The 17880-nt window shown below is 38.1% G+C and overlaps 1 protein-coding gene across 15 annotated transcripts in view; it reads left to right on the forward strand.

Annotated features, from left to right (window-relative positions):
• Positions 1-17880, forward strand: part of HUWE1 (HECT, UBA and WWE domain containing E3 ubiquitin protein ligase 1) — a 160435-nt gene that overhangs the window by 56771 nt on the left and 85784 nt on the right. For 14 of the 15 annotated variants that reach the window (XM_071220274.1, XM_071220275.1, XM_071220273.1 and 11 more), the window contains 13 exons: positions 4186-4248; positions 6319-6396; positions 7240-7287; positions 7368-7436; positions 7985-8084; positions 9895-9995; positions 10278-10428; positions 10564-10691; positions 11296-11436; positions 11641-11746; positions 14298-14417; positions 14928-15029; positions 15501-15581. In XM_071220274.1, the coding sequence (XP_071076375.1) occupies positions 4186-4248; positions 6319-6396; positions 7240-7287; positions 7368-7436; positions 7985-8084; positions 9895-9995; positions 10278-10428; positions 10564-10691; positions 11296-11436; positions 11641-11746; positions 14298-14417; positions 14928-15029; positions 15501-15581 (1288 nt within the window). The remainder of the gene's footprint in view (positions 1-4185; positions 4249-6318; positions 6397-7239; positions 7288-7367; positions 7437-7984; positions 8085-9894; positions 9996-10277; positions 10429-10563; positions 10692-11295; positions 11437-11640; positions 11747-14297; positions 14418-14927; positions 15030-15500; positions 15582-17880) is intronic. The other variant, XM_071220280.1, reaches the window with a different exon arrangement.

Raw genomic sequence — 17880 nt, forward strand, 5'->3', positions numbered from 1 at the left:
TTGTCTGTTTAAGGCCTTTCTTGTTTCTTAATGTAGGTATGTGTTCCTATAAAATTCCCTGTAGGAATTGCTTTTGGTGCATTCCATACATTTCAATATATTCTATTTCCATTTTCATTTGTCTCAAGATTTTTTTAATGTTGCTTTCTTCTTTTGACACACTGGTTGTTTAGCAGTATATTTTTTGATTTACATGTTTGTGCATTTTCCAGTTTTCCTCCTGTTACTGATTTCTTTTTTCGTGCCATTGTGGTCAGGAAAGATTCTTGGTGTGATTTTGGTCTTAAATTAGCTGAGACTTGTTTTGTGACCTATCACAATATATCTGGAGAAATGTTGCGTGTCATTTGAGAAGAGTATGATTTTTCTGCTGTTGGATGAAATGTTCTGTATATATCTGGTAGGTCCATTGGTCTGAAGTATAGTTCAAGCCTGGTGTTTCCTTATTGATTTTCTGTCTGGTCAATTTATCCACTGTTGAAAGTGAGGTGTTGACATCCCCTACTATTGCATCATCTATTTGTCCCTTGAGGTCTGTTAGTATTTGCTTAATATATTTAGGTGCTCCAGTGTTCGCTGCATACAAACTTACAATTGTTGTAACCTCATGATGAATTGACCCCTTTATCATTGAATAATGATGTTCTTTGTTGTTACAGCTGTTGAAAGTCTTATCTTGTCTGATACAAATATAGCTACCTCTGCTCTCTTTGTTCCACTTGCACAGAATATTTTCCATCCCTTCTTTTTGACCTGTGTGTCCTTAAAGTGGAAATGCATCTCTTGTAGGTAGCATATAGTCAGGTCTTGGGTTTTTCCTTTAAATTTTTTATTGTTGTTCAATTACAGTTGTCCCATTCCCCCCCCCCTGCTTTGCCCTCCTCTGCCTAGCACACTCGCCACTCCCACAGTCAGTACCTACACCCCCATCCATGTCCATGGGTCATTTATACATGTTCTTTGACTAGTCCCTTCCCCTTCTTTTCACCATTATCCCCCTCTCCCCTCCAGTCACCACTGTCACTCTGTTTCATGGTCCCATGCATCTGGTTCTATTTTGCTCATTAGTTTAATTCTGCTCATTAGATTCCTCTTACAGGTAAGGTCATATGTTATTTATCTTTCACGGACTGGCTTATTTCACTTAGCATAATGCTCTCCAGTTCCATCCATGCTGTCGCAAAGGCTAGGAGCTCCTTCTTTCTTTCTGCTGTGTAGTATTCCATTGTGTAAATGTACCACAGTTTTTTGCTCCACTCATTTACTGATGGGTGCTTAGGCAGTTTCCAGCACTTGGCTATTGTAAATTATGTTGCTGTGAACAGTGGGGTGCATAAGTTCTTTTGAATTGGTGATGCAGGATTCTTAGGATAGATTCCCAGCAGTGGAATCACTGGGTCAGAAGGCAGTTCCATTTTTCATTTTTTGAGGAAATTCCATACTCTTTTCCACAGTGGCCTCACCAGTCTGCATTCACATCAACAGTGCACTAGGGTTCCCTTTTCTCCGCATCCTCTCCAACACTTGTTTGTTGATTTGTTTATGATGGCCACTCTGACCGGTGTGAAGTGGTATCTCACTGTGGTTTTAATTTGCATCTCTCTGATGGCTAGTGATGTTGAGCATCTTTTCATAAGTCTGTGGGCCCCTCTGTATGTCCTCCTTGGAGAAACAAAGGGAAATAAAGGAAAAAAGTAAACAAATGAAACTATGTCAAATTTAAAAGCTTCTGTACAGCTAAAGAAACCGTCACCAAAATGAAATGGGAACTGACCATATGGGAGAACATATTTGCCAATGATACATTGGGTTTTTTTCATTTTAATTTAATTTATTTATTTTTCTTCACCCAAGGACATGCTCACTGAGGGAGGGAGAGAGAGAGTGAGAGTAACAATGATCAGTTGCATTTTGTATATGCCCGGACCAGGGACCAAACCCACAACCTAGGCATTTGCCCTGATCTGGAATCGAAAGCACAACCTTTCGATTTTCGGGATGATGATCCAACCAAGTGAGCCACACTGGCCTGGGCATGTAGTTGGGTCTTGTTTTTCAGTCCATCCAGCCACTCTGTGCCTTTTGATTGGAAAAATCAGCTCATCTATCAATACAGTTAGAGTAATTATTGATAGGCACGGACTTAGTAATGTCAGTTTATTAATAGTTTTGTGACTTTTATATTTTCTTTCTACCTTCCTTTGTGAGTTTATGGTTTCCCATAGTAACCAGCTTTGATTTCCTTCTCCATACTTTTTGTGTACCCAATCTAGATTTTTGCCTTCTGTTTTCCATGAGCCTTATGTAAAACATAATAGTTCATTTTAAGCTGATAACAACTTAACTTTAATTATATACAAAACTTTCCTCTTTCTACATTTCCCCTCTATTTGATGTTTTTGGTGCCACAATTTACTTCTTTTTTACATTGTGAATTCATCAACATATTATTTTAGCCCTTAGCATTTTTTAAAATATTTTATTTATTTATTTTTAGAGGGGAGGGGAAGGAAGGGAGTAAAAGAGGCAGAGAAACATCAGTGTGTGGTTGCTTCTGACATGCCCCCCACTGGGGATGTGGCGCACAACCCAGGTGTGTGCCCTAACTGGGAATCAAACCTGCGACCCTTTGGTTCACAGGCTGGCACTCAGTCCACACCAGCCAGTGCTAGCCCTTAGTCTTTTTCATACTTTTCTCCTTTTACTTTTATTACCCATGCGTGGATTATTTAAGACAGGGTTCTCCTTAGGCTCTCAAACAGCTGCTGAGAGTGGCTATGGCAAGTTTACAGGCCACTGCAGGGTCCACAGCTGGGACCAAAGTCTGTATATGCTTACCACACTCAATCTTTTGGCATGTGGGGTTGGATTCTACAGCTTACACAAAGGCATTTTTGTCTGGATGGATGCCAAATTGTTATGGTAGGGGTAGGGAGCAAGAGACATCTTAATATTTCCTGTGTCACTCCTCATGTGCTCTAGTTTATGTTTTTACTATTATAATTTTGGTCACTCTGGAAATTAGATTCTCACCCCTTTCCAGGGTTTGTTATGGTTTGTTGTTTGTTTAGAATTTTCTGAACTGATTTCATAATTCATTGTTTTGTGTCATCATTGAAGTCTCTGTTGTTAGCTTAGTGGCTTCCTACTGATTTGCCTTAAATTCCTAGAACCAAAACAAAACAAAACAGTCTTTGCAGGTGGGTTCTGTGTGTATTTTGGTGTCTTAAATTTCAATACTCAACTAAAAGTTTACAACTCTCCTTAGTCTTCACTTATGACATGTGCAAAGCCTGATGGGCAGCCAGAAATGTGTGAACTTGGACCTTCTCAGATCTTCTCTGAGAATGTGCCTAGCTTTGGCCTTCCAGATTCCCAGGAATAAAAAAAAAAAACAACCCTATTCTCCAAATCATTTCACTCTCCAGCTTTTCTTGCTAAGCTTTAGTTGGTTTATATCCCAATTGTATGTCTTGTTCCAGAAAGCAGGGACTAATGCATTTATTCTTGCATGTTTTCAACTGATCTTCAGTTCACCCTTGGAAGAGTTACAGATTGGGCAAGAAAATTACTGTCAGCTCAAATGCTGTTAAAAATGCAGGCTAGTTATTAAGAAAGATTATGGCTGGAGTTTGAGATTTGGAAGCCAATAATAGAGTACATTTGAGCCATTCTCTCCCATTACCTTATGGACTAGTACTTTTTAATGAGTTTTTTCGACTTCGTGGTGGCAAAAGTGGTGAATAATGCAGAGTCTTCTGCTTTGCAACTTGCCTCTTGTAAAAGATTAAGGAACTGGAGAGCATGTTACTCCACCCTAGTGAGGGAAGTGAACAGGCTGAATACAGTACTAAAGGCCTGATAGGCCTTTAAAGGCTGACAAGATTCACCTGTTAGCAAGCATGACAGCAGGTGTGTAGAATGAAATTGCTTGCAATAGCCACTTACGTTCTCCCAGTAACGTTTTCACAGAACAGTGAAATTGATCTCATGAAAGAAATTACTTTTAGGCAGACCATCTTTGCTTGAGTCATAAGTCTTTGCTTTCTTATGCTCCCTCTTTTTATTTGACTTTCACATTATATGTCCTCTCAACTCTGTGTTCCATGCAGCCATATAGTCTTAAATGTTTTAAATACAAGGCCTTAAGCACTGTTTAAACACTGTCTTTCTTTATTTTCCAAGAGCTGGGGTGGAAAGGAGAATGGCTTCGGACTTGCAGAATGTTGCAGAGACTTGCATATGATGGTAAGTCACTCTTTGGGATGTGGGTGTCTTTGGCATAGCTGTGTGTGCTCTCTTTTTAAGCCTTTACTTTACATTGACCATATGGTGTATAAAGTTGCCACCTCACATTGGCAACCTAAGATCAATTGAAGTATAGTAAGCTTCATCCAGAAGCGCTTGGGCCCTCAGTGTGCTGGCAGCAGATGAAGAATCTGAAGCACAGAATCTGTTCATACCCAGCTCTTTCACAGAAAACTGCATTGGGTGAATCAGTTTGAAAGTGATGAAAAATCCCTGAACGTGCATTCTCTCACTGGCGCTGTTAGAACCCTGGACAGTCTGGCATGATTTAAGAGTGGCTATTTGAAAAAGAGTTCTACCATTAGGGTTAAGAACTTAACATGTTCTGTGTGCTTTCCATGTTTACCTCTCATGCCCTGTCCTGCTTGTACCTTTCACCCATGCTTAGGTTATAAGCTTAGAGCATCTACCCTTTGCTTTGATACGTTACTGTGGAACCATAAGGCACGGCTGGATTTGTTATAAAAATTCTGTGCCTAGAAGCAACTATATTTTCCAACAGAAGTACTTCTTTTGTCAGTTTGTCGTGTATAGTACAAATGGCTGTGATGAAATTTAATGAATTTTAGCAAGCCATTTCCCCTTGGAGAATGGCTTTTTTTTTGGTCGCAGAAAATAACAAATTAGAACAAATTACTTTCCCATCTTAGCTGGTATATTTCATTTAGTATGCATTACATTAATGAATATTGGATAATATGGGAGGTGAGTGTTGTCTGTTTAATAATCAAAGCTACATAAATCTTACAGTGTATTTAGTTTGGAATTCTAATTTTCATCTTAGTTTAGTTGGTTAATTTTGAGCCTCCTTATGCATAAGAATCTTGTTCTTTGCACGTTGTCATAACAGTAAGATACATCCTGCTGAGATTGCATGATGTCTATTGCCCATTTTGGTCCCTGCCTGTGCTAAGAAATTACATACCTTTTTATTTATTGATATTTGACATGATATGAGACTTTGAAAAATGTGTACTTTGAAAGGAAGTAATACATAAACATGTATTTAAAATTCTAAGTATAAAGGTGTATATAATAATTCTCCATCCCAAGAGGCAACCACTGCTACTGGTTTCTATCTTTGTTTAAAAAAAAGTTTTTATTTATTGATTTTAAATAAGAGAGTGGAAGGGGGAGACAGAAACACCAATTTGTTCTTCCACTTATTAATGCATTCATTTGTTGATCCCCATATGTGCCGTGGCTGGGGGATTGAACCCACAACCTTGGCATAGTGGGATGTTGCTCTAAACTGAGCTAACTGGCCAGGGCCTGGTTTTTATCAAGGATACATTTTAATGGGCATGCTCTTGTGATCTTATTTTGTTTTTCATATTGCTTTTCTAGAGTTAAAGAAGATATGTTGTCAGGGTCTGAATTATATTGATTTGGTATCTGCCTATACAGAAAAGCAGGTGGATATTATGAGAAGTGTTATAGAAAGGTATGGAAAGGAGTATATGAAGAATTATGAAGGTATACACATGAGGCATAGTTTGGATAAAATACTCCAAAAGGCAGCGATATACAGTAAGGTTTCCGTAAGAATGTTTATACCCATGAAGCATAGTTTGAATAAAATATTTCAAAAGACAGCGATACACACTAAGGTTTCCATAAGAATGTTTATTTTCCATTGTCGAGCTGGTGCCTAGACCCTTGCATTTGTCTTCCATTCTTTGTTGGATTCTTATTCATTACTGCTTAGCAGACTTGCCCCTCTTTTCCCTCTTGAGAATAGCTATAGTCCAAATTGATTTCTTGAAAGAAAGGGCAATTTGGTAACTTACAGGTGAGAAATATGAAAGCTTTTGGAGCTCTGGGCTCCATCATCCTAATTCTGTATTGTTTTAAGACATCTGAGCTCTGCTAAGATAAGGAATGAAGGCACTGTAGCTGCTGACTACATTATTCATTCTGCTGCCACAATAAGTTGCACAAGTGGCTAGGACTTTAAGGGAAGACTTGGGAGAAGATGGTATCTGATTCTTTCATGTGCTTTATACACAGAAATACCCACCCAGTGCAACTACACTACACTTTGAATTCTATGCAGACCCTGGGGCCGAGGTCAAAATCGAGAAAAGGGTGAGTCTCAATCAGACTTGTTCTGATAGAGTCTGTGATCTATTGTAACTGGGGTTAACTCTTCTAGAACTCCTCAGTTAAATGAGGGAATGGTTTTGAGCTACATTGCTGCCTTCCCGAGTTAAACATACCTAATAGCTTCTCAAGAACAAGTATCATTGTATGCCCGCCCAGCTCTGATAGGTTTGGATCTTATGTTGGAGCTACCAAAAGCAGGAGTCTTTATGTGGGGCACCTGCTGTAACTTGTATATTTTTCTCAGTCTCAGTTCCAACATGCAGTATAATAGTCTGGATAGTGATGGCTCGACTTTCTCTACTTAAGCCAGCCTACAAGAAGTCTGTATATTTCTTACCAGGGTCCTGCTTCAATGATCTGGTCATTCCATATTCTTTGAGGAGATACTAAAATTCAGTTTGGTTTAGAAGTGGTCTAGTGACTAAGATTTTTTTCCTTTGCCTGCAGTATATAATAACAAAAAATAAGTAAACTTTCTACATTAATGGCACCTTGAAAACAGCAGGGATTCAGTCTTTGCTATGAATACAGAGACTGTGGGGATTAAGACAATAAGGTTAAAAGGGGACAGTGAAGAATATGAAATGTGTCTGGTTATGTGCATTGTATTTTCATTCTACTGGTTTCAAAGAAGCTTTCCTGAGAACAGTCGGTTTATGAAATGGGTATTTAGGGAGACTCTAAAATTAGCTTGATTTTAAGAGCACTCGGTCAGGCTTCAACTTAGGGTGACATCTTGGTTTTCAGACAGCTCTTGCAGTCTTTGTCAGGGGAAGCTAAGGTATATAATGACTCTTAACAACTCTCCTATCTTTTTAATTTCAGACAACTAGTAACACACTACATTATATTCATATAGAGCAACTTGACAAGGTAAGAGGAATCTTTGACTATTGACTATTCCTTAACATTTGGTTTACTTTTTGTTCCTAACTATTTTTTTTCTAATGTAGATTTCAGAAAGCCCTTCTGAAATCATGGAATCTCTTACCAAAATGTACAGCATTCCTAAGGATAAGCAGGTATGATATATTCTAAAAATATCTAAAGAGCGTGGATGATATTCATATAGATTAATGATGTATGTTGGATTGGGAGACACCATAGCAGAAAAAAATGTAATCAGACCATGGGCAAATTAGAGACGTTGAGCCTTCGTTTCTTCATTTTTTATGAGGCCAACACTTCCAAGGGTTTGTGTGAGAGTTAAGTGCTGGTAGCGCAACATTTTGGATACCAAAGGAGAAAAGATTCAAGTTGTGTTATTTTTTTCTGATCATTGTGATGGTGATAAAGTACTTAATTTGGTTAATAAAAATGAGAACCATTGCCAGATGTCTCCAGCTTGTTGCCTAACAGTTGGCTTAAACTGGGATAGTAGAAATCTGTGTGCCTGTTTTCTCGCTCCCATTTTGTCAGCTAACCTCAGAGTGGAACTGTTCTGTTTGGTACCTTAACAAATAGCAACAGAAAACTGTTTTACAAATAGTTCAGTAGGTATTATTTAGCCAGCAGAAAGTATAGTCACCTTTTCTATTGATTTCCTAATTTAGGTCTTGTGTCTCTACAGATGCTGTTATTTACACACATACGGCTGGCCCACGGCTTTTCTAATCACAGGAAGCGATTGCAAGCTGTTCAGGCTAGGCTGCATGCAATATCTATATTAGGTAAGAAAACAACACTCTGTAATTAACAGGCCCCAATTAGGTAATTCAGACTTGATTTTCTTTGAACTTGACCTTTGTTGCTGTGAGGCTTTTTGTAGTTACCTAAATGGCAGATTCAATTGTAAAATTGCTAGCATTCCTAATGTTCACTGTATTTACCATTCTTAAGCTCCTTAATGTTGGAGCAGATGGTTATTAATACACTACATGGGTTCAGTTTTGATTTTGATCTTTTTTGAGTTTTCAGGTAGTCATTTCCCCTGGCCCTCCTGTTGCCGTTTTATCTTTCTCTTCTGTGCCCTTCAGGAGTATAATTTTGAAATAAGTCAAACTATTTGTTAGGCAGTCGATACTGTGCATTTTACTTCTACTGTAGGAGGGTAGAGTAGAAAGTACATTGGCTTTGGAATCAGTCCTGGGCTCTCATCCTGACTGCAAATTATTAGCCACATGTTTATCTTTTTGGCTTTGGTTTCCTCATTTAATATTGGGACAGTATTTATAAGGTCTATCCAGAAGGTACCCAGCCATGTAATATGAAAAATAGAGACATTTATTGAAGAAGGTACGAGAAACATTGTACATAAGACAATGATACTTCAGTCTCCTTCAAACTAGGCACCTTATGACCTCACACACTTCTCCCAATCGCCATCAGCTGCCCTGTCATATCTTCCTGAATCTTACTGATGGTCTAAAATCTCTTCCCTTTCAAAGGTGATTTTAGTTTTGGAAAAAGCCAGAAGTCTCAGGGTACCAAATCTGGGCTGTAGAGGGGCTGAGTCACTTGGGTGATTTGATGTTTCGCCAAAAAATTCTGCATAAGACTTAATGCATGAGCGGGCGCACTGTTGTGAAGAAGCTGCCAATCACCAGATACCCATAGCTGTGACCTTCTGAAACATCTGAATAGTTTCCATGGAGGAATGTTCAACACAAAATTTGATGCAGATTCATTGCTGTACTCACTCAGTCATTTTGAATGTGACAGCCACACAGTACACATGCTCACTCAAAGTCCTTATTGTTCATGCATGTGCATTCCAGTCCACTTTCCTTGACTACCAGGTTACACCGATGTCACGCAAGCCATTCTCATATTAACAATGGCTGGACTTTTTCCGGACAGGCCCTTTTACTTCTTCCTCTGGATGTATTTTATAGGCTGGTTGGAGAGTTAAACAAAAGTCTGTAACGCAACTAGCACAGGCTCAGCACTTAGAAGGTATGAAATGGTATCGCCTGTTGACATTGCCACTTTCATTGTGTTATTACTCATCTGCTCTTTTAAAATATGGGTTCCTTGAAGTGAAATTCCTACTCTTCTTATTGTACTCGTACCTAGCGTAACTTTTAATATGTTAGTGCTCGGGGAAATATTCGTTGAAAACTGAAAGTGCTTAATCCCACTAGTTTGCAGGAGACTGGACCAGTATAATCTCTGTGTGGGGATTCATTGAAAGTGCATTACATGCATTCCCAAGTTTTACTCCAATGTCATACAAGATTCTGGCTTTGTCTGCAATAGTCCATAAATTCTGTTCTTTACAGCTTGTGTTTCCAGTGAAAACAAGTATATGAAGAGACTAACGTGGAAGTCTATGTCCAAGGCATCATAGATTTATCATGTCAAGTAGTAATGTTATAAAAAATTAACTCATTTTCTTTTCATGCTTCCATTCCCAAAATCCTTGGTCAAGACTACCGATACCATTAATAGGAATATCTGTTACTTGGGTATTCAGAGCTTATTATCACATTGGATCCAATCCTCTAGAATTCAGAGATTCTGTCATTTCTCCTTTTGCAGTGTATTCGAATGCCTTGCAGGAGTCAGCAAACAGTATCTTGTATAATGGGTTGATAGAGGAGTTGGTAGATGTCCTTCAGATAACAGATAAGCAGCTTATGGTAAGTATTTATTAATATTCTCCTGTGTATATTAGGCTCATATGTATTTATTTGCCTTTTGATATTTCCCAGAGGTTTAGAATGAACCCCTAGAGGGAATCTTGGCCCTTTTACTTCTTCCTCTGGATGTTTAGCTGCAAAATTAGCATTTCAGCAGAGTTCCATCTTCCCCAAGCAATTACTACTAGAGTGACCTAAATTTTAGAGTTTTGGGTGTTAACAATTTATTTTAGTCACCTACTTATTTAAAACACAAACCATGTTTACCTTCTGTTTTCATAGGAGATTAAAGCTGCTTCTTTACGAACATTAACATCAATTGTCCACTTGGAGAGAACTCCCAAACTCAGCAGTATTATTGACTGTACTGGAACTGCATCTTACCATGGATTTTTGCCTGTACTTGTAAGGAACTGCATCCAGGCCATGATTGGTAAATTTTGGTGGTTGTTACCTCAGGCAACAAGAGGAATCCCACCCTTTGCTTATCTGCCTTTGTTTAACATCCTGTCAGTTTAACACCAATCTGAGCTTATTCTTTCTCTCCCTCTTCCAACCCCCCTTGTAGATCCTTCCATGGATCCGTACCCTCACCAGTTCGCCACTGCTCTCTTCTCTTTTTTATACCATCTGGCCAGCTACGACGCTGGTGGTGAAGCCTTGGTCTCCTGTGGAATGATGGAAGCCTTATTGAAGGTTCTGTACTTTTTTTAAAGATATATATGTTGTGGAGGGATCAGCTAAGAGAAGGTGTAGGGTTGCACGTTTGAAATGGTTCACAGTGAGAGCAAATAGTATGAGAAAGCTTAACCAGAAAATGTTACGCTTAATTTTTATAGTTCAGCCTTCTAGTTATCTCATTAACAACTTTTAAGAGCAACTGTCCCCATAATTACGAATTAATCCTAGTCCAAATGGTGTGATAGTAGGCCCCAGGACTAATCAAGGCATTGCCACGTATTATGACCTTAGGCGTGACACTGAAGAAAACATGTATAAAGGTATGTTGTAAGTTGTCCTATAAATAAGGTTTATTAGGTTGGGCACTGGGCATCAGCTTTTTTTCTCTTAAGTACTTTATTTAATTCTAAAAAGTAATCCATGTCCCCATTACCTCAGGGGTTTGGGTCCCAGAAGTGATAGAGCTATCATTTGGCAAGCATCAAAATTCAAGCATATGTTTTTCCCTGTTGTACTTGATACCTCCTTGAGACCCTAGAATGCATGTTTTGGAAAGATTACATTATTTACAGCTTTGTGTCTTTTTGTTTAGTTTTGCCTCTCTTTCTCCTCCTTATAGGTCATAAAGTTTCTTGGCGATGAACAGGACCAGATAACATTTGTTACCAGAGCTGTCAGAGTGGTTGACCTCATCACCAACCTGGATATGGCAGCATTTCAATCCCACAGTGGGCTTTCTATCTTCATTTATAGACTTGAGGTATTATAATACAAAAGCACTTTGCGTAGACTTACACCCAGTGAGAACTGAGCCTAGGAACTACCCTGGTAACCCTAAAGAGCCATCTTATACCTGTTCTGTTTTTAGAAACCAGTTTGCTTGTCTGCATGTGACATTATAATTATTTTTTTAAATCCCTGGTATATATGTAGGATTTTCTTACTACTTTTCCCTTGATCATAGCATGAAGTAGATTTGTGCCGAAAAGAATGTCCCTTTGTGATCAAGCCAAAGATCCAGAGACCCAGTACTACACAAGAAGGAGAAGAAATGGAAACTGATATGGATGGTAATTAACAGTTACTAAGTGAATACTTTGTGCTTGATATTTGGCTGTCATGCAACCCCAATTTTTTCTCTTCCTCATAAATTCTAAAGTGCACAACTGACTTGTATACATTTTCAAAACAATTTTTCTACATCTATGATTTGCACATTTTCATGAGGATAATTAGAAAAGTGAGGCACAAGTTGTTGGGAACAGACGGAAGGTGAAGCAGATGGTAAGACTGCTACAGACTCTTATATTCACTCTGTAAGGCTAAATCTGTTTTGATTTCAAGATCTAATAGTTGCTTTCTTAAGTATTTGTTCATTATCTTCTTGTTCCCACTAAAATGTAAGCTCTCCAAGAGGGAGGTACTGTTTTGTTCACTGCTGTATATCTAGCAGTGCCTGATAAAGTGTAAGTGTTTAAAATGTGTTTCAGAAAGATAAGGAAAGTGTAGACTCTAAATCCAAAACTATATGGCTCTTTTGAGAAGGGAAAGGAAAGGGGATGTACAAGTTGTTGGATAGGGAACAACTTTTAAATCATTAAGTGAGAGAGCTAGAAGATCAAATATTCTTTTTCTTTTTAATTGATTAATTTATTTATTTTTAGAGAGGGGGAGCAGAGGGAAAGAAACAGTGTGCGGTTGCTTCTTGTGCCTTACCCCCACCCCCACTGGGGACCTGGCCTGTGACCCAGGTGTGTACCCTGACTGGGAATCGAACTGGCGACCCTTTGGTTTGCAGGTTGGCACTCAATCAACTGAGTCACACCAGCCGGGGCAAGACCAAATATTCTTAATCTGTGTCATTTGTAGCTTTTTAATACACCTCCCTGCACCCACATGCATAATTCATAATCATATTCCCAAAAATAAAAAACATACCCAAAATAGCTTCCTCAGAATTTAAATTAATCTTAGTTTCATGACCCAGGTTGTCATTACATGTATCTGTTATGCTTAGAGTAAAGTTACTAGAATTTATGATGCTTTCATTCTTGACTCTAAATATCCATAGGTCACTGTCCCTTTTTTTCTGAATATAATTACCTCTGTGTATTGCTGTACCTAGAAGCCCCTTTACCCAATTTCTATCTCTAGTCTATTATTGAGCAAGCTGATATTTGAGTTAATGGGTAAGATTCCAGAGTGTGACATTTAAATGGTGTGGTGTAGAAAACTATTTAAAAAATAACTGCTCATTATAAATCAGTGGTTATCAAACTTTAGTAAGCATAGGATTAAATTGAAGTGCTTGTTAAAGATTTTGCCCTGGCTGGTGTAGTTCATTGGTTTGAGCGCCGGCCTGCGAATGAAAGGGTCACTGGTTCAATTCCCAGTCAGGGCACATGCCTGGGTTGTGGGCCAGGTCCCCAGTAGGAGGCACATGAGAGGCAACCACACATTGATGTTTCTCTCCTCTTTCTCCCTCCTTTCCCCCTCTAAAAATAAATAAATAAAATCTTTCTTAAAAACTATCATTAGAAAAAAAGATTTAGACCCCCATCTACAGTGCTTATTACCATATTTTGCCATGTATAATGCACTTTTTTGCCCAAATTTTTTGAGGGAAATATAAGGATGCGCATTATACATGGGTAGTACTAATTCTGTATCTATATAAATGTTTTTAATTCTTTCACTTATGCTTATGCATTGAAAGTGTAACTCTAGAAAGCAATAAAGATATCTGTATGCAAAATAATACCCTGGAATATGGTAATTGGTTTTGTTTTTAAATATAAATAAATTTAAAATTGATTAAAAAATTAAAATGAAAGATTTTTTTCCCTGAAAGTTTGCACCAAAAACATGGCTTCACACATATACGTGGGAGTGTATTATACACGGCTTAATACAGTAGTTCGTTAAGTTTACAGGTGAAGAGCAGGAAATCTACATTTTTAACAACCAGGCCAGGTGATTCTGATGTTCTCATAGAGAAAATTTTATATTCAGTGAAAAGCAGGTTATAAAACCGTGAGTTTTTGCTTCCTATATAAGTAGGCACATGTATGTATGTTTCTGTATAAAAAAGATTGGAAGTATTTTAAAATGTAAACAATGGTCTATCACTAGTGGAGCTTTATTATATTTTATAAGTCGTAAGAAGTAATTGTGTATTTTGTACTCTATTAATTAAAATTATCCTATTCAAGTCTATGAAGTAAAGATGAATGCTTACTCCCTGCTCACCATAGGTACTACTTTGGTATAGTTTTGGAGTTTGTTTTTGTTTTTTTTTTTCAGTCTTTTTATGCATATGCAAGCACATGTTGGCATAAGTATGTAGATATTTTACTGTATTTTTTCTGTAAGTACATAGTATTTAAAATAGAAAGATAAGATCATTAACATAACTCAACATTTTTCATTCAGTATATCATAACTACCTTTCTATTTGTTTGTGGAAAGCCAACATTTTCATGTTGGGTTTCAGTATTCTAATTCTTCTCCATTTTGATATCATTCATCTCACCTTAATGGGAAAAAATTTTTCTCAAACAATCTTTCTTTTGGTGGTACCTGTTATTCTAACTAGTTTTTTTTATCTTAACTTTTACTTAGTTGCAGATGTGACTATGGAAAATAGTCCGGGATCATCTGCCTCTATGGAGCACCGTCTGGATATTGAATTAAGGTCAATGAGTTCCAGCAGCAGTACTGTCTGCCCTGGCCCGCGTCCTGGTGCGTAGACACACAGATACACAGTCTTTCACACTGAATTACTAGTGAAGAGGGTCCTTGGCAGGGAGCTTGAGTGGTTGAAGGCTTGCTTATTACAACTAGGCAGGTTACTTTGCCCTTCTGGTATTTGTTTTCTCATATTAATATTTATTCCATAGCATTTTATAGCTTTATAGAGATCATACATAGATTATTTCATCATAACAGCCATGTTGGAGGGTAGGTAATATCTAAAACAGGAACTGAGGATCAGAGAGTTAATCTTTTTACTTTGTAACTTTTCTTTTTTACTTTGGGCTTTTAACTTTAGTATTAGTTTTTTTCAGTCCTCGGTGATTTATTTTTTCAGTGTTCCAGCTTAGGCAAGTATTCTTTCTAACATCCAGAGGTTTCACTTCACATGTCTATTAGTGTTGCTGTAGTATATATGAGTCTCGTAACAATTTGTTTTATGTGTCTGCTCACTGTTGTCTCATGGTGAATTTAATGTAATCCTTTCTCCCTTGCCAGGAGTCCAGTGTATTCCACAACGAGCAGCACTTCTCAAATCCATGTTGAATTTCCTCAAGAAGGCCATTCAAGACCCAGCTTTCTCAGATGGCATAAGACATGGTATTTGATTTTAGATACCATCTTGAAATATGTTCGACTCTCTCAAAGATTGATTCTTTTCTTGCTTTCTGAGGCTACTCTTGTTTTACAAGGCAGGCTTAGGAAAAGGCCATGCCATTTTGAATAGTTTTTAGTTGTTTAGTGTTACTTTCCCCAAACCTAAGGATCATTTGGAAATTTTCATAATGATTTCACCTGTTTTTTCCTTTTCCAGCTTTTGACTCTACTCACTTCCAACTCTCTGTGTCTGTATTTTATTTTTTGACTCACTGTGAAAAGGCTATTGTGTGGACAAGGAATAAATGATAGGATATGGAGCGGATAGACAAGCAGTAGCTATTAGATGGGAATCAACAGAAATTTTGTTTACCACAGAGTGTTTGTTATCTGTAATATATTGCTCCATCATCCCCACACATCCAAATACTACTGGACTGATCATTTTCTCCTTCACGTTCACCTTTGTCTTAGTGATGGATGGTTCTCTGCCTACCTCCCTGAAACACATCATCAGCAATGCAGAATACTATGGCCCATCACTTTTTCTCCTAGGTAAGTGAGTTGGTATTTTGTTACAGCAAACTGGAATAACCAGGCTGAGTTCTCTCTGTGTTTTCTATCCTTACAACTTTACTATCTGCATTTGTCCACTGTGTCATGGGTCTTTCCAGTTGGTGATGAAATATAGAAAGGTCAGAATTCATTTTCAAATATCCATTTCTTAAATGCCAAATATACCTTGTATAAGCAACGTATTGTGAATCATTTGTAATAAGTAGGAGTGTTTTACATTTGGCTTTTTGTGCTGTACTTATACTACAAACGTGATAAGAAATGTGGCTTTATTCAGTGGTTAGTCCCTAACCTTGGTCTGGAAAATCCAATGAGAATGACTTCGCTTCTCGGAATGGAATGTCAGACCTACAAGCTGTAGTGTAGAAAATTGTTCCTCACTGTAGAAAATGCAGTTTTAGATGCTGTGGGTACTTTGCAGCCATTTGCGATTTGATATTGGCACTACTTTCAGTATTGCTCATTTTTATTAAGTGGCATTTATTTGGTGCCATACATATTCAGGGCAATACACATAATGCATTGGTTTTTAGGATTCTCCTTAAAACTGTGAAGGAATTTAGTGGGAGATGTAGAAATAGAGAAACTTCCTTGTATCAGTAGTAGACATTTTTTAATACTTTGGAATATCTGGAGGGAGTAATTTTGATTACCACAACTTAGATACTCCTCACTGAAACAATGTAAGATTTTTGTATATTAACTTTGTATGCTGTGACATTGCTGAATTCACTTAGTAGTTCATAATTGTTTTGTTGATGTCTTAAGATATTCTACATAGTCTTGTCATCTTCAAATAGACAGTTTTGCTTCTTTATAATCTTTTTGTTTGTTTGTTGTGGTACATTAATGAATTGGCAAAGATTTCTGATACAGGGCTAAATGAAAGTGGGGAGAATGAGTGTCTTTGCCTTATTGGTGACGGGGCATAGCATTTAGTATTTGACCATTAAGTTTGAGGTTAGCAGAAAGTTTTGAGTTGAAGGTTTTATTCCTCTTTATCATGTTGAGGAGGTGTTCCCTTGTGTTACAGCAGCTCCACCTTGACATGGACAGGCTCCCTTCCAAGGTTAGGTTCACACGGTAACCCTCATAGCAATATTCCTTTGGTATGATTAAAAAAAAAAAAGGTTTATGAAACTGCCGAAGTTGCAGGTCAGAGGACAGAAGAATGACTTTGGGAGAAAGCCCCTAACAGAGAGAGACAAACAAGTGCACAAACCTTTTTATAAAGGGGAAGTTTAAAAAGAGGCTGCGAGAGGACGGAAGTGCTTTTGGCTTAGGGATGGAGAGCAGGTAAGGGTAAGCCCTCTCAGAATAATGTAGGAAGTAGGAAACGAGACTGAGAGCACTAAAAAAAAGTCAGTGGAAGTCAAAAATTCCTTCTCTAGAGTCTTAATTCATTGCTGACATTTGAATTAGTGTAGCAACCTCCCAGGTTTCTTATTAAAAAGTTTGTACTTCAGAGAGACCAAATTTGCAAAGCCAACCCAAATAATTAGGCCAGCAATTATTATTTTAGGTCCATGTATAGTAGTGTAGAGCCTTTCGCCCCAGACAAAAGGAGATGGCCCAGAAAAGAAATTAACGGAGGGGATCTGAGAATCTCTTGGGGCATTTTAGTAATATAATTGGCTGTTTTGGTTTTTTGTTTTACTTGTGGAACTATTCTGTATATCTTTCCTGTATTATTGATCCACATGCAGCAGGAGGTCCTCTTTAAGGCACAAGCTCCACCTTGACGTACTAGTGGCTAGTTCAGTGCCAATCTGTTACCAACTATCAAAGCAACTACATTGCTTTATCCCTCATTAAGGGCTTCTACGGCCTGAGCTGTTTGGTTTATGTGATCCGCCAGGAGTTGTGCCAATGTCTGCGTAATCTCTTTGAGGCAAGCCTCTTACAGAATTGAAAATACCTAAACTTGTGCCCATTATACTAGAGGTGGTGATGAGGCCCAATATAATAGGTAAAAAGATAGCCCATTGCTCCTTTTTGTGGTAAGACTTGCTAAAGAGAGCTAGACTTTCTAGTTAGATCTAGGGTACCTGGGGTGTTATATTCATAGGAAACTGGTGAGGGTGTCGGGGTAAGAAGGGAGTAGGTGATGTAGTAGAGTGTATGACCTTTCTGAGCAGGAGTTGTGTGACAGAACTAGTAGCCCAAGGGGCTTGGAGGGTGGAGTTTCTACTGCCCAACTTATATCAGGCTGGACATGTGAGGGCAAAATAGTCTCAAAAGGGAGCATCATAGTGTAGAATCTCAGTTGGTTAGGGAG

The sequence above is a fragment of the Desmodus rotundus genome, chromosome X (genome assembly GCF_022682495.2).
Source record: "Desmodus rotundus isolate HL8 chromosome X, HLdesRot8A.1, whole genome shotgun sequence".
Lineage (NCBI taxonomy): Eukaryota > Metazoa > Chordata > Mammalia > Chiroptera > Phyllostomidae > Desmodus > Desmodus rotundus.